This window comes from Mauremys mutica, chromosome 1 (genome assembly GCF_020497125.1).
Source record: "Mauremys mutica isolate MM-2020 ecotype Southern chromosome 1, ASM2049712v1, whole genome shotgun sequence".
NCBI lineage: Eukaryota > Metazoa > Chordata > Testudines > Geoemydidae > Mauremys > Mauremys mutica.
The window spans coordinates 166014197-166031035 of record NC_059072.1 but is presented as its reverse complement, the minus strand read 5'-3'; the positions used below and the strand labels follow the sequence as shown (position 1 = coordinate 166031035).

Sequence of the window (16839 nt, the reverse complement as noted above, 5' to 3'; positions counted from 1 at the left end):
TAGAAACTGAGCTCAGTTGGAATATTGTCTGAACAGAGATTGCATAATGAGGTTGGATGGCAAGTGGTATGTATGGAAAAGCTGACTCTTTCCTCTGCAACTCAAGTGAGCCTTTGGAGGTGGAAAACCGTAACTTCTACAAAGATTCCATTCAGAGAATACTAAGGAAAGTTTATTAGTGTTAAAGGGACTATAGACATTACCTTACCCAGTTGGGGATGCCTAAAGTAAATATATAAAGGACTGTGAAGGAAAGAAAATTGCCCTTTTATACAAGAGATCAAAAACTTTTGAAACCTTTCAAAACCAAAGTGAAAGTTCATTTTTGCTCCTAGCACGACTAGCAGCATGTTAGAACCAAATGATTGAGCAGGCTTAGACTAGATCTTTTTGCAAGATACACCTGTGTAAACGTGTAATGAATAATTGGCATGCTGCATGATGACAGCTCACATTTGCTGAGGAATGTTATACTTACACATTGACTTTTTTCTTCATTAATTTCATTTTCAACACACTGGTGCCTCCGGGGACTATAATTGTGAATGAGAAAAAGCACGTACAGCGTCTCCAGTTCATCAGCTTTAGCATGTTGTTTATCATGTTTTTAAGAAACGGTACGTTTTCGTTGTGGTAGTGCAGGATGTGTTCTTTCTGGCACCTAAATTCATTGCTCAAAGCATTTAATTTGCTGACTGTCCGCTGACAAACCAATTGTGTGTGTTTTATGCCTGGGTGTGTTGGCAACTGTTATATAAAGAGAGATGTATATCTGTATTAGTGTTGAGTGAGACAGTTATAGCTCCCTTTTAATGTGGCTTGTTTATCTTTCTGCATAGTAACAAATCTATTTTTAAATATTTGTCATTTTAAACTGTGGTTCTTTAATCCAACCAACATTCCTTCTTGTTTAGGAGACAGCTTGGGTTGGATACAGGAGACAGCACAGCTAAATAAATAAAATAAAAATAATGCACTTTGTTAGGTGATATTATTGAAATCCTGACTGATGGGACATATGGAATGAGATTTGGAAAATGTATGCACTGGTGCAAACTATTTGAATATAGTAAGTGAGACCGTGCACAGAAATAGACTGTCCTGATGCAGATTTTTTAATGGCATGCTCCCTTTATTCAGCATTCTGGGAGAGAGTGCCACCTATAACCTATACAATTGTGTAAAATAAGCAAAAACTTCAATCCTAAAGCAAGAGGAATTCTGGTGATGTCGCCGACTTTGTTGTAATAAAGCACAGCTGTCTTAACCCTCAGTTTTGTAGTTCAAGGTTTTTTATTCTCTGAGTGGAAAAAAGAAAAGCAGGTGCGTCCGTAAGTGTCTGTCACAGTGCCAAGAGAGGGACACAGCTGAGAATGCCAACTCAGGACAGACTGATGAGAAACAGGGGTAGACACACACCAAACTGGTGGTTATTCTATAATTAGAGAGTTTACCAGGGGCACAGCAGGGAGTGGAGCACCTCCGGGGAAAAGAAAAACCCAACGCCTATGCCCATCACCACATGGGTGGCCCATCAACCAGTGATGGCTAGTCTGAATGTAAATTTGGTGGGAGTTACCAAGGAACAGAACATATCTGTGATACAGACACATAGCAAAGTGTATTTGAAGTTATAAAAAAAGATGATATAAACAGGATTATTATACTTAGCAGAGTATAATTTTCCAAACAATACCTTACATGACATACTTTGTATAAGATTTGTGGCAATTGTATAATAGTGGTAGCAGCAATGATATAAATGGTCATCTTCCTTTTCATATAGCATAACATCTACACAAATTTGCAACCACCATAATAGAACAAGAGGAAAAGCAAGTCAGTATAGAGCTGCTCGGGATTTTTTGAACTAACCATTTTTTTGTCCAAAAATGCTGATTTATTGAAACTGAAACTTTCCAGAGAAAGCAGCAAAGAGTACTGTGGAACCTTATAGACTAACAGACGTTAGTCTATAATACGTTAGTCTTTGCTGCTTTTACAGATCCAGACTAACACGGCTACCCCTTTGATACTTTCCAGAGAAAGAAGTCAGTTTCAGCTAAACTTTTGTCAGGAAGTTTCTCAGGTCGAAGATGGAAATATAGGTCAAAATGAGCATGAGAGAAAAAAGAGAGAGACACTCCAGAATATCTACTAGCTCAGTAGTTGGGGCACTTAACTGGGATATGGGAGACCCAGGTTCAAGTTTGTGCTCTAAATCAGGCAGGCGGGGGCTTGAACCTTGGCTGCCCATATCCTAGGTGAATGCTTTAACCACACTATTGACTGTTATGGGGTGGGTTGGTATCTTGTTCTCCTTCTCTTTCTCCTCTGCCTCCAAAATTAGAAAGGTCTTGTTTTCTGATGCAGAACAAAAACAAATTTAGAAACCTCTACATTTTTTGCAAAACAGAATTCTTGTTTTTCACGCATCCCTAGGCAGTAATATTCTTGCAACCATAATGGTTTCTCTGAGTCTTCAGTGAAATTTCGTGGAGTCTATGTATCATGAGGTTTCCTTCTCAAAATTTAGAGATTTGGATTAATATCTTAACTTTTGAACGCTTGCCTGAGATTAACCCAAATTCCAAATTGTTTGACATTAATCCACTACTGGTTCTAGTATCAAGAAGTTTTAAAATCTCATAAGTGGTAGCAGCAACAAGTGTGTCTGTAGTGTCTGGATAGGTTCAAACAAGAGCAGGCAATGTCAGGGGAGAGTTAATAGTTTATATTCTCTTGCATTCACCTGTAATTTGACTTCTGTGGATTTATTTAATTGTTTCAGGCTACTGTGGTCACCCTTAAACATTTCCCAGGTGCCTTAGATAATTTCTTGGATACCTACAATTCTGCAGATGTAATTTTTTAATTATCAACTCCAGCAAGTAGAGTAAAATATAGGAAATATTAAGATAACCTTTATATATTTATCTAACACAAAACTGGCAAGGTTTTAAGGGTGATAAATATTCATTCAATTACCAGAGATAATTATTTTCCTGGGCTAGTGCTTGGAAAAATTCACTGGTCCCAAAAGTGTTTGTACTTAGTTTTCCATAACAACAGATCTCAAGATCTCATTTCTCAAGTTCATTCCATTGAGATCTTATTTTTTTTCTCCCCCTACTTCAATTCTGATATATTATCCAGTGTGTCTTAAATGGCTACTTAGAGTTAATGCTTCATTGCATTGAAACCTGAAATTTATAGATATTCCAAGAGGGTGAAATTCACCTTCATTCAGAGAGTCTGCCCACTGCTTAAGTCCACTTAGGACTGCAAGCTAGGTCTTTAAATGGGACTCAAGTGGTGGATAGGCATTGGACAGTCCTTTTGCATTAGGAGAATTTCACACAGATGTATAAACTAAGCATTGGTTTGTCTCCTGTACTTCCTGAGAACTTTATAAGCATATTAAATTGAAGTAGAGATGGGGAGAAAAGCAAGATACTAAACTGAATATGATTTAAAGTCCACAAGCTGCTAGAACCAGAGACAAATGTGAATTCCAGCTTTCTACTGTAATGGGATATGCGTTTGTACACCTACAGTTCTCAATACTGTGTGTAGCGGAAGTCATTAAAAGTCAACATGTGCCAACCATTGCCACACACAGAGTTACCACAGGTATCTCCTAGTCTAAGTATGAAGGAAAACTCTGGTAATCACAGATACCAGTGAGTAGTAATTATTGGCAAATGCTGACTTTTTTTTAATGGCAAGCTCTGTATTTACTGTATTTGAACTAAAACTGTCAAAGCCAGTGAGTCTAAACGTGTTTGGTTTGGTTTGTCCCTAGTCCAGGACTAAATATAGCAAGTACCACAAAATGTGGCTTTATGGTATACAATGGCATTTGGAAAGATGTCACCTCATATTTTCTGTAATTTATTTAAATCTTCACACAGTTAAGCATTTTGCTGTTAGACATGCACAAGAAAAAGCTAGGCAAGTACGTTGAAAGCTATCTGTATCAGTGTAATGAAATAGATGATATGTGACCAGAAGACGACATTTTAGTATTTTCAATTTCTGTCCTGATCAGATGATTAGTGCGCTCTGCTCCCGGGTTCCACCCCACCCTAGAGATAGCTGCCCTTCAGTAGAGCTCAATTTGATTTCTATATAGCTCTTACCTCATGGGAGTGTTGAATTGCTTATTAGTTAATATATATATAAAGCTTTTTTATATCTGATCATAAAAGACGCAAGGAATCAACAACAGGTCCAATAGAAGTACCTTCCCATTTAAGATTAGTATACTGCTGTAGTGAATATGAAATCTAGACAGTAAGAAAATACTTTTTTAAATGACCTTGAATAACATTTTTTTCCCTCTTCTCTAATATGCTAGCTCCCATTCTTGGTTGATAAAACCATGCCATACGAGGTACATATAGAGTTAATTAAAGTTGCTAACTCACTCAAAAGGCACTGCTATGTCTTTTCCTTCTCCATGGTTCCTTCTCTAGGAAGCAAACGCTTTAAGGGGCCTCCAGTTTGCTTTTAACATAGAAATTATACTACGCCCAACCAGGGCATCAGTGCCTTTCAAAGAAAGTGCTTCATTTGTGAAACTAGTCAAATGGCTCAGTGATATATTTGCTTCTTATCTCTTTACAGATATGAACTAGTACTGGAATAATACAAAAGCTGCCAGAGTAGTTAATAATTATACCTTATATTTTTATATCACCTTTTTGTGGCTCTCTTACACTAGGAGGTCAGATTAAAACAAAGAACCTGGTAAGATACTCATCAGGGACATTGAGATGGAAAATTGGGCCTCTCTTATTCTAACAGCTGAATATCAACTAGTAAAGAGGCTTAAGAATGGGAGAAGGCCAGGGTGGAGAAAGAACAAGGAGTGTGCTTCATGATCCTCTCTGCCTTCAAGGAACTACCTACTCCATGGATTAACAAGAGGGAAGAATCCCATGTGTCAGATAGTCCCCTGCCCTCCTAGAACTTGCTACAGGCTCCCCCAAAGTTTATGGCATCTGTGTCCAAGTGCACAGTATGTTTGATTGTAATAGTAATTTTCAAAGTTTAAATATGTGTGTATCAGTTAGAAACATTTACAGATAAACATTTCAACAGTGATATTTCTTGCTTGCTCTTGGCTCCTGCTGCCTATTCCTGACTGCTTATTTCTTTCAACTAGCCAAACAAATGGTGCTTCCAGGTGGCATCCTCAGACTTTTCTGGTCTGTATACTCTTTCCAAAGTATTACCACTAAGCTGTTCCTTTAACACACAGTTGTTTTTATTGGACTGTCCTTTCAAAAGTCCTAATCTTGTGGATGGGGAATTCTCTCTCCAAAATGTTTTCAAATATCACATGTGGAGAAATTTTCTTTTATGATAGTTTTAGTTAAGAAATTCTTTTCCTTGTATGTCATGTTGTTTTTAGCCACTGATAATCTTCCACTGCAGTGAATATTTGTATTTTTTTGGCAAGCGAGGACAGAAGGATTATATTTCACAGGTAGCTATGAGTCTGAGAAACTTCCCTTTAGTGATGACCTCAATGTAATAGACACAGTGTTTGTATCTGTAGACTGAGGGTCAGATTTTTACTAATACATGCCAAAAGCTAATGCAAGTGAGGAAAAGGCAAGAGTACTCTGCCAAAACCCAAGGTTTAACTGGAATTCTAGACTAAATTTGCCAGTAGCTGAAGAGGTGTGGAACCCCAAAATGCTGCCTTTTACTCAGCAACTGGCATGGCCATTTTGTTCCTCAATATACTATCCTGGTCCCACACATGCAGCCAGGTCAAGGGCTCCCTGCTAGGTCTTACTGGAAAGCAGCAGGGGACACTTGAAGAACCACTCCAACACTGCCAGCTGGCAACATTTATCTTAGGTGATTCTTCTGTGGCTGTCCGTCACGCACTCTGTCCATTCCTTCTAGAGGGTCCTGCTATGCCAGTATATTTCAGCTGAGAACTTTTGTGATGATCCCATCTCCAGCCATCCCAATAAGAAAACCATTGATTTATTAAGGGGAACTGGTCGGGCTTCTAAGTTTACCAGTTGGTATCCACCCCTGGCCCTCAACTCCGTAGAGATTCTCCTTTATAAATTTTACTAAAACTCTTAAACTAAAATAAAATCAAGAAAATATATCACTAGGGCTAAGGGATTATTAATAATACTATAGTAAGAATAAAATACTCTATCAAATCAGAATCAAATCAAGCAAATTGAAGTCCAAGGCAATATTGAGATTAATTATCAAATGAATACCAAAATATAATTCATCCTTATATAAATTCTAAAGAAGAGTCTAAGAAATTGTCCATTTGGGTATAAATGCTAACCATAAAATTTCACCAAAATCAAGTAAATTTATCATTTGTGTCTGCTTAAGAAGCTTAATACTGAAATCAGGTTATCATCTAATGTCTGAACCATAACATCAGAGCCAATGATAAAGATTCCGGTATGAAGGTTAATCCTTTACCCTCCAACAAACCCCCAACAGAGATGTTATCATGCAGACTTTAATAGAACACTCTTAATAAGAATAATTATAAGAATTCTTATTTACCAAAAATTACAGGTGACAATCTAAGTCTCAAGACACAGATCACACTTTATTAAATGTCTTTTATGAAACAATAGTTACAGTTGTTTAAACCTGGGGACCGTCTCTTTCTAGCACCTTGCACATGGGGTCTTTTGGTGCTCAAACATACATGCAAGCACACAGCCACAGTTTCACAACTTAAATAAATAGAAAAGGCCTGGACATCTCCATGCTACTAAAAATAAGACTAAAAAGAGGTGTGTATGTGAAAAATATGATACTTAAAATGATAAGCTCTTGCAGCCTTCTTGACTTTTGCAGAGTAGGAGGTGGAAATTCAGGAAAGATCCATACTAGGATGTTCTGCTGCAGTCTCGCACTTCCTTTAATGGATCTTCGGGATGCAGGGGACACTGGAAGCTGGAGAGGTTTGATTGTTGATGCTGTGATCTCCTTTCCTCAAGATAATCAGTCTTGGAGATTCTGGTCTGGAAAGTCACTCTTCCACTGCCACATCCCCAGAATACTGGACATCCCAGGCCTTCCAGGAATGGCATAGACCTGCCCTTGCCAGCATGACTTCTCACACATGGTGTGTGCAAGGTCACACTGCATAGGGGAAGCCATATTGAAGAGTGCATCCCTCCATAAACATGACCTCAGATGCAGTGTGTGTGACAATGCTTGTAGGAGTGGGCTGGCATGCTCTTCAAAATGGCATCCCTTGCCTGATACTGGACAAAACCATGACTGGTTTTGCCTGAGTACTGGAAGGGGGGGCAAACCTTCTTCCTCAGATGGCTTATTGACCCTAAAGGCCTTCATGTTCTGTGTACTGCACCTTTAAATTTCTAAGAAATTTGCCTGATTTCAGAGACTGCAGTCACTTTGTTTTCAGAGAAGCTGCCACTTGTTCAGAGAAAATACACACCGTGCTCTCTGAAGGAGGCTTTGTTTGGGTCTGTTCAGGGATTTCCCTATACACACACCCTGAATTTCTCCAACACCCCTCCCAGTTTTGTGAACTGGTTACATGCAGTGTTGCCAATTTAGTGATTGTTTTGAAATTTGAATTGAAACCGAAACATTAATATGCTCTTTAAAAGCATATAAAGTATATGATAAAAGTATAATAGATTTTAAAAGTATGAACATAGACTAGCTTCCTTATACAGTTGTTGTTTTTAATGACAATGTCAATGCATTCATTTCAGTTATGTTGACGAACCTAGTAATTTCAAATTATGATTTGTAAGCAAAGTCTAAATGAGCTCTCCCTGACAGTGAGTGATGAGCTGGGGGTCGGGGGGAAAGGCTTCAGGACCAGACTGTATTTACATTCACACCTAATCTACCTAGGTATCCAGCAAACAGAGCTGTGTTTCCCAAGTGATAGATTCTGGCTGGGGTTGGGTTACAAATCACTTCAATGTGGGTGGGTGGTGGTGGTGGTGGTAATGAAATGTTATTCTTATTGTATGAGTAAAGGGCAGTAGAACTGTACTTAGCCTGTGCTGATTGAGGGCATGAAGAGAGAGGGTGGGGACAGGTGTTTTGCTTGATGGTCTGTCTGAGTCACAGGTGCTATTTGACCTACCCCTCTCTACTGTTTAAGCTCCATAGATAGTCTGATTAGCTGATTAGGCTCCATAGATAGTCTTTTGTTTTGTTAAGTGACCACTACAGCTGAAATCACTGATAATCAGGTCTAAGTGCCTAACCTGCTGTGGGGACAGTGTTTCTGTGGAAGAGAGGCCCAGGCTGCACTAGCAGTGAGGTTCCCCCACTGAGAGCTCAGCTGAAATCACTGAGAACTGGGTAGAACCTCAAGAGACCAACTTGCAGAGATCACAGTGGCAGGTGGCAGCAGAAGGTGAAGGCACAGGGCCATTGGCAACAGAGTGAGTGGTGGCACAACACAACAGTGGCCAGAGAGAACAGTAAGCAGGTGGAGGAACAAGCATGGTGCCTTCTTGCCCCCACCTGGGAGATGAACTCATGTGAAAGCACCTCTGAACTCTGAGTCTCCACTGACCAAGGACAACACTGGTGAATGTTAATGAGGCTGTTAAGAATGCTGGAGACACAACACAGTTCATGCAAACAAACATGGCTGTGGCATCATACTTTCTATTTAAGCAAGAGATACCAGACACTACAAACTGGAGGCCAATGTTAAGTGCATTGTCACTTGTTCATCTTGATGTTGAACACTGGTTCCGAACAAGACTGGCAAATGCTCACTATCTTTCTGCAAGAAACTCAACTGACTGGCTAAACGACTCAACAGTTGAAAAAGTGAAGAACTTTCTTACCACATTCAAAAAATTTGCTTTCATGGCTGATGAATGCACCAATGCAAATGGGTGTCAAGTATTAAGTCATTGTGTACGTTATCTTGATATCAGTGGTAGGCCAGTAGATGCATTTCTAGATATTCAAGTTATAAAAGATACATCGGCTGCATCTGTGACAACCCACATCTTAGAGTTAAATGCTTGTCAATTGGTCCCCAAACAGATGGCTACTTGTTCATTTGATGGAGCTGCAAACTTCTGTGGAAGACATGGTGGAGTACAAGCTTTGCTCAGAGAAAAGTGTAACCCTAATCTCTTCTGTACAGACTGCAGAGGTTATCTACTCCAACTAGCACTAGTACGAACTGCAGACTCTTCAAAAGACATTTAAAAAGCTATAAATTTAATGTCTTCATTATATTCTTTTTTCAGCAAGAGTCCAAAAAGACTGAATATCTTGGAAAATATAGAAGATACACTGGGACTGAAGGTCAAATTAGTCCAACGTGGGAAAACCCTCTGGCTTTCTCACGAGCAATCCTTAGCTGTTGTCTTAAAATTACTCCAGCTGTTATTACTGGCTTTGGAAAGTATCTACTAAGATGGGACAGATCTAAGTAGTGAGGCTGGTGGATTACTTTTGCTACTACGTTCAGAGAAGACTATTGCCGTTCTATCTCTTGTAAGTCTACTGTTGAAACCACTTGGGTCATTAAACAATGTCATCCAGGCATCTGCTACAACAGGATCAATCAGAGAGCTATCCATTGAAAAAGTACTGGAAGAAGCAAAGACTTAAGTCCAGAAGTTGACTTCTAGATTCTACTCAACCTCTACATAGCTTTTACAGATCCCTGTCCTATAAAACACTGACAGTTGTGTGGAGTGAGGCACTACCAGCCTTTTTCATCATTGAATAGAATTTTGTGTTCTGAAAGAAGTCACCTTCTGCCTGATCATGTGAATGAACTCATGGGCATATCAATTGAAGGAATGGAAGTATCAGACACACAAGAAGCTGCCAAAGATGAATGCATTGCATTCAGGAAGTTGATTAACAGAGTTGTGCAAAATTATAACAAGAAACCAAGAAGGATGTAGACGTAGTGCTTCATAGAAGGCTTGAGTAGCCAACTTTAATTTGTGTGATGATTTTAGAACATGAGTTAAATCTAATAAAATGGTCATGAAACATTTTTCAGTTTTTACTATGGTGCCATAGAGCCCACCTTTACCCTCATGGTGTCACCCCTCATCGGCTCTGACACACACACACACACACACACACTCTCTCTCTCTCTCTCTCTGTAAATTCGAACTCCCCCCTCAACTTCAATTCCTGGGAAAACACTGGATCTGTGCTTTTTCCAGAATCTAAAATGCATCATTCAGACTGAAAGCACATGGTTGTCCTTTTGGTGGAAGGAGAAATAGAGTGTTGCAAACTCTTGCAATATTATTGCAAGTCTGGCAATATTTGTGTTTTGGGGTTTTTTTTCCTTGACTCTCCAGCCACTGGAGGGAAGTGATTTCATGAGAATCTCTGCTTTCATTTTTTAAAGTAAGTTTTTATCCCCCATGGTTACAGATAATCGTTGAAAATGTGCCTTGAGTACAGCCCAAGGGCTCAGAAATCAAAAGATAAATAAAAATCTAAAATGTATTTTTAAGCCAATCTCATAATTTTGGGAGAGGGGCCTAACACATTTCTGAACATGGGGATTGGAACTAATGGAAATATAACAATGACGTGTGAACTGAAATGGTGAGTACTGAGAACTGAAATACTACCTCCGCTACATCCCACCATGATAGAAACATGCTGATAGTCTATAAAATTGCTTGTTCTGTTATGAAGGTCATAATATTATGACAATAACATGATGTTCTGTGCTGCTATAAATTAAATTGTTGTATGGCTATTCAAGATGTTTTTCATTTTATGTTCTGTTCCCCTGAAAAGAATAAAATAAAGTTTAAAAAAAAATCTCCTGGTATTTTGGCCAATATAAGCACGTTAGTTCTGATGTCCAGGCCTAATACTGACTAGAAAATTACATTTTGTTTACATTAACAAAAAAACACAAACAAACAAAAAACCCCAACAACTGATTGTAATTTCAACTGGGTGTAGTTATTATTTTCCTCGAACAGTTGTGTAGTGTTCCCGTGCATTGTTAAAGAAATACGGTGAACTTAAAAATCACACTTATGTACTTCTGTTGGAAATTTTTCGGGTATGGTTCTTATAAGTGATACCTAGAATTATTGAAAATAAAAGATTTATTTTTAGTTTACTTTATGCATTTCCCAGCGGTTAGTATGTAATGAGTTTTAGGGCATGTCTATGCTGGAGCTGGGAGCATGCCTTTCAGCCTGGGTAGACAGACTTGCGCTGGGTTTGGTTGAGCTAGCGTGCCAAAAATAGCAGTGTGGCCATTGCAGCATGGGTGGCAGCACAGGATAGCCACCCGAATACGGACCCTGGGGTCTGTTGGGCTTATACTCGGGCAGCTAGCCTATGTCACCACAGCCATACTGCTATTTTTCACATAGCTATCTCAAGCAGTGATAACGCATGTCTGTCTACCTAGGTGCTGTGTAGACAAAATCCCAGTGTTGTTCATGAGAGTCTTTCAAACAGCAACAAAGGAGAGAGAGCATTTAAAAGGAAAAATGTGAGTTTAAAACCCACAAAAGTTGGTAGGGGGCTCAAAGGCAAGTGCAGTCCCTGAAATTACGTTTAGCTCGCTTTATGAAATGAGCAGTTTTCAGGGAGACTGCCCCTTTAAACAACTGTTGCCTATCACTAGCGTGTTGAGCTGCCTTGTATTCTATTCTCTTAGTGAATGAGAAGATAACTCCTCACCTCTTCTTTTTCTTTCTCCCCCAGTTAAAAGACAAAACCTGAAAGTCCAGATCAACGCAACTGATGATACTATTTGCATGAAATACCTTCGGCTAAGTCCAGACACCAAACTCCAAGGCTTCATCCTGGGATATGGAAGCAGCAGCTTCTCTAACCAGTATATCCCTCTGCCTTCACAAGGAAAATCCTATGTAACGGAAGTTGGTAAGGCATTATGGTTTTAAGTGCTACTTTTGGTCAGTGGACAGGGGATTGGAATGAAAAGAATGGGAATCTGTTTTTTGGAATTTTTTTTCTTTTTTAGGGAGGGTGGAGTGAGTTGTGTGTTTGTTTTGTACAGGGATTTTGGCAAAGTTTTCAGATGGCAGAGGAATTGGGAGATCATTTAAGGAAAACAGGTATTTCTGGTTCTGGAAAATGTTGACGTTGGTTGGCTATTTGGTTTACATATTTTTTAACTGCTGAAATGTTTTTTTTTCTGGTATTGGTTGTATGCATGGATTAGATAGGGTTATTTTGGATACAATTGCAGTCACCAGAGACAGGCTAAGGTACCAGGGAGTCAGGTGCCAGTCAGGCTTTAGGCCCCTGTTATAGGGTTCAGAGACTCACAATGACAACTAAAGTGGGCCATATGAATTCTAACTCAGAAGTATAAAAGCTATCTCCCCTAAAGATACCATCTGAGGCGGTACTGCAAAGAGAAACTCTAAGAACAGCTTGGAAGTGAACTTGAAAATTAAGGATTATATTTGTAAATACAGCACTATCATAAGGCTTGATTACTTAAATTGTAAATAAAGTCCAAACCCCAAGAAGAGGGATGAGTTTGGACAATAAGCCGTGTGTGTGTGAGATGTGGTAAGAATGGGAGTCTAGTCATTAACAGGGCCCTCAAATGTTAAATATACAACATTGCTTATTAACAAATTGTTTGTTCATTCTTAACTAAAGATGAGATTGAACCAAAAAATTCTGATGTGAAGACAAGTTTTAACAATGTTGGAGGGATTTCTAGCATTCTGATTTGGAGCCATTTGGTTACTTGTTGTTAATCATGTGTTGTTCGGGGCTATGGTTGGATATCACGATGTGAGACCTAAAGGTGGCTTACAATGTAAAAAAGTGAAATGAAAATGTATACCGCCTTTTCTCAAAGTAATACCATATCTTGGCTACAACTGACTGATTTTTAACATGCACATAACTAAGCAGTATTAAGTCAGAGTGGTAATATGCTCTTCCAAATGATATTTTATAATTGTTCATAATATCAACACAAACAAAATCTTCATTTTCCTGTAGGCTCCAAACCTCCAAAGGAGTAAACTGTTTATATGCGTAGATGGTAGTTATCCTATTTATTTGGGAGCTGCCCAAAGACCTAAAAACTTTGTCTGTCTTTTGTTCCAGGACCTCAGTGCACTGCAATGATATTGTCATTGAAGTTAGGCAAATTTAAACAGGAAATAAAATGTCCATTTTGAACAGAGAGGGTAGGCATGCAACAGCTTAGGTAGGCATGTGGCAAATTCTCCATCGCTTGGAGTATTTAAAACAAGATTGGATGGCTTTCTGAAAGATTTGTTCTAGTTCATCTGCAAATTATTGGACTATAGCAGGAATTACTTGATGAAGTTCTATTGCTTGTGTTTATTCAGCTCAGATTAGATCAAGTATGTCCAACCTGGCTCTGGCTGCCCTAATGTCGGTGTTGTGGTGAGGCTATGGGAGGCCTAGGAGAGCATGCTGACTAATGTTGCCTTGAGTCATAAAACAATTAAAATATTTATTTGTGGCCATTTGACCTTTCTGAATGATGTTCAACCCTCTGGTTGAAAAATGTGGACACCACTGGACTAGGTGATCATAATAGTCCTTTTTGTTCTTGAAATCTCCCCCGTCACTGTAGTATCAGAATACTTGGTGGTGTATGTTTATGGGAAAAAGGTATAACTGTACAGAAATTCTTAAAGTGCCCCGCTAATGTGGTTCTGGGTGCTTACAGTGATTTCATAATAAAACAGAAGAAGAGGGGGGGAAAAGAACAGAGTGAGTTACAGTGATAACAGTAACCCCTTGGGGAGGGGGATGTGCATGGCAGGGAGGGGAATGCTAGTGGGTTTTTTTTTGTTTGTTTGTTTGTTTTAAGTAAGAAGACTGGGGGGGCCAACTGGATTTTGAAGGGTGTGAATTCCTTTCTCTCGGGGTCACTGCAGCAAAGACATGATTGTTGTATAGCTGGAAATCAAACTCCTGAGATCTCTTTCTAATTCCATCAATGATTTAGAGTTTGAGTTCAGGAAAGTCACTTACACAGCTCCACCGAAGTCACAGAGTTTAACAAGTCTGAATTAGACTCTTCGTATTATGTCTGCAAATGGGGTATAATGCCTTCTGTAATTAACTTTCAGGAATGCTGAGGCTTAATTGATGTTTGTAAAGTACTGAGGTCCTTGGGTGAAAATAGCAATGCAGCCTTCTGTAGTTCTCCTAATTTTTTTCCATTTAATAGGAATGATGCTACCCAGTGGTGTGTAAAATCATATGAAGCCATGGACTCTGTGTCAAAGGTAGACTTCAGCTGGGATACATTGCATTTAGTAGTTGTATTTTCTATAGCTTTAATGTGTAAGATTAGTGGCTTATAGCGAGATGAAGCTCTCAGAGCACCGCTTACTTGAGTGGTGCAGTAAATCAGGGTATCCAGCAGTATCCTAGAATTCTGTAGAAGCTGTTGCTATTACACAAGCAAGATCCTGCTCCAGTGAAGATTAAAAAAAGATGATAAAACCATTGACATTTATAGCATGGAATGAAATGTGCTATATATTAGACACAACAAAGCACCAAGTCAATTACCTTCTGTGTGTTTTGTTATGCCAAAGTACTGGGGAGGACCTTTCCTTTAAACCCCCCACACACACATTTCATTGACAGATTCAAGCTCTCTACATTGTAATATAATCCAGTGAGACAACTTCTTAATGGCAATGCACCACTTAAAAGTTAAGGGAAATAAATATGATAAATATAATTGTGTCATGTAACTGAAATGTAAAATACAATATGCTGTAGTTTTAAACACTAGCATCTGTGACTTTAGGCAAACAGCTTTCTTACACAGAGCGAGAAAGAAACCAGCTGCAGAATTTGCTATAGGCGATTGGTGTACTCCTCAGGTCCACAGTGTTTATTGATTGCATTTAAAGATAACAGATTTATGGTAATTGTTAACTCAGGGGCATTTCAGGTTAAAAAGATTAAGAGTTATTTTACATGCCTTATGGAGATGTTTATTTGAATGAAAAAAGTATTCTGTACTGCATTAGAATGGAACACCAGGTTGCAAATTTCCACATAATTATATAGCATTATCTTAAGGGTAGATCCTAAGTTGTATTTATCTCATGCTCAGTGCAACTTGAGTGGGAGGTGGAAGGGAAAGGAGACAAAGATGGCAGCAAACAGCCCCTTGATTCTTAGGCTAGCTGCTGTCATAAGTTAGAGCAGCCACAGGGCTGCTATTATGCTGGCTGGAAGGGTCCTCTGGGGACTGTTCTGCCAGTTGGAAAGTGAATCCAGAACACTCCATGTGAGGAAGGTGGGGAGAGCAGGTAGCCTAGAGCTGACAGTATCAATTTTATGCTGCCAAGAGATTTTCCTGTGATTGGGGAATCCCCAATCAACCCTTTCGGGGCAGCTTTAAGTCCCTTTGTCCCCCTTGGGTGGCTCATAGGTGACTTAATCTTGGGATGAGATGTTAATATTTAATATTTAAACTGATATTTGTTCATTTTAGGTTCTAAAAACAAAGAGATGTGCCAATCTATAGCTCAAGACGCGCTGTCAATTAAAATCACCTGCAACACTGTGCAAAACAAAAGCCACGATAATCAGCCCAAGTCTTTAACAATGTCACTTACAATCAAACTAACTAAACAGACCAATATCTTGTTCTGCCTGAGATCTTAGCTCATTGTCTCTGTATTCCACCCCTCCCCACAGGGCTGGGAAAACAGATGAGACTTGCTGATTGCCATGAAGGTCAGCTGATTCGGGCTGCTTTGGAACAGAATTGAGAGAGTGAATCCCAAAGTCAAAGTGCAGTCATAGCTCATATAAAGCAACCTGGTTCAATTTAAGTCTCCTGCTAGATGCAGCCATGGCAGTATTGCATGGGGAGAGAAGTGGTCTCTCAAGTAGGCAGGTCACAGGCCATTTGTTGCTTTAAATCTACAGTGATCAAGACCATAAATTGCTCCCAGAAGCCAATAGCAGGCAATGTGGATTGTACAGCATCATTGTATTTTCATCCTGACAAGCTGCTCCACTTATCAATAATCTAGTCATATTCTGCACCAGTTCAAGCTTCCTAATAATGCTAAGGGATAGCCCTATGTAGAAAACATTGCAACAGAATCATAGAAGTGTAGGACAAGGATGGACCTTGAGAAATCATTTAGTCCAGTCCCCTGCACTTAAGGCAGGACTACATAATAATTAGACCATTCCTGACAGGAGTTTGTTTAAACTGTTCTTAAAAACCTCCAATGACAGAGATTCCATAACCTCCATAAGCAATTTATTCCAGTGTTTAACTACCCTCACAGTTAGGAAGTTTTTCCCAGTGTCCAATTTAAACCACACTCGTTGCAATTTAAGCCCATTGCTTCTTGTCCTCTTTTTTTTCTTCCTCCTCCTTGTAATAACCTTCTACATACTTGAAAACTGGTATCATGTCCCCTCAGTCTTCTCTTCTCCAGACTAAACAAACCCATTTTTCCACTTTCCTCATAGGTCATGTTTTCTAGACCTTTAATAATTTTTGTTGCTCTCCTCTGGACTTTCTCCAATTTTGTAGGGATATTAAAAAAGGTACTAACAGTGATTCCCCCAAGTGACAGTGACCCCCCCATAATTTGTCCCCCACATTTTAAAAATCCAACAGTTTCACCAAGTACAAAAATCTCTTCGGTCTTCTGTTAAAACTTGTAAGCTACTGTCTGCAGAAACCATTGATTGTATCTGTCCTGTGAAAGATACTCTATTACTATGTAAAACTTACAAACAAGTTAATTGACTTTGTTCTTGAAGTGAACGCTGTGAGCATTAAGCTGTAATTGATACAAT

The 16839-nt window shown here is 39.1% G+C and overlaps 1 protein-coding gene across 1 annotated transcript in view; it reads left to right on the top strand.

The window, feature by feature from the left end:
• The window catches only part of LOC123361683 (ABI family member 3 binding protein), a 409913-nt gene that overhangs the window by 160762 nt on the left and 232312 nt on the right, over nucleotides 1-16839 (top strand). The window contains exon 2 of the mRNA XM_045001759.1: nucleotides 11731-11910. Coding sequence (XP_044857694.1) covers nucleotides 11784-11910 — 127 coding nt within the window. The 5' untranslated portion in view covers nucleotides 11731-11783. The remainder of the gene's footprint in view (nucleotides 1-11730; nucleotides 11911-16839) is intronic.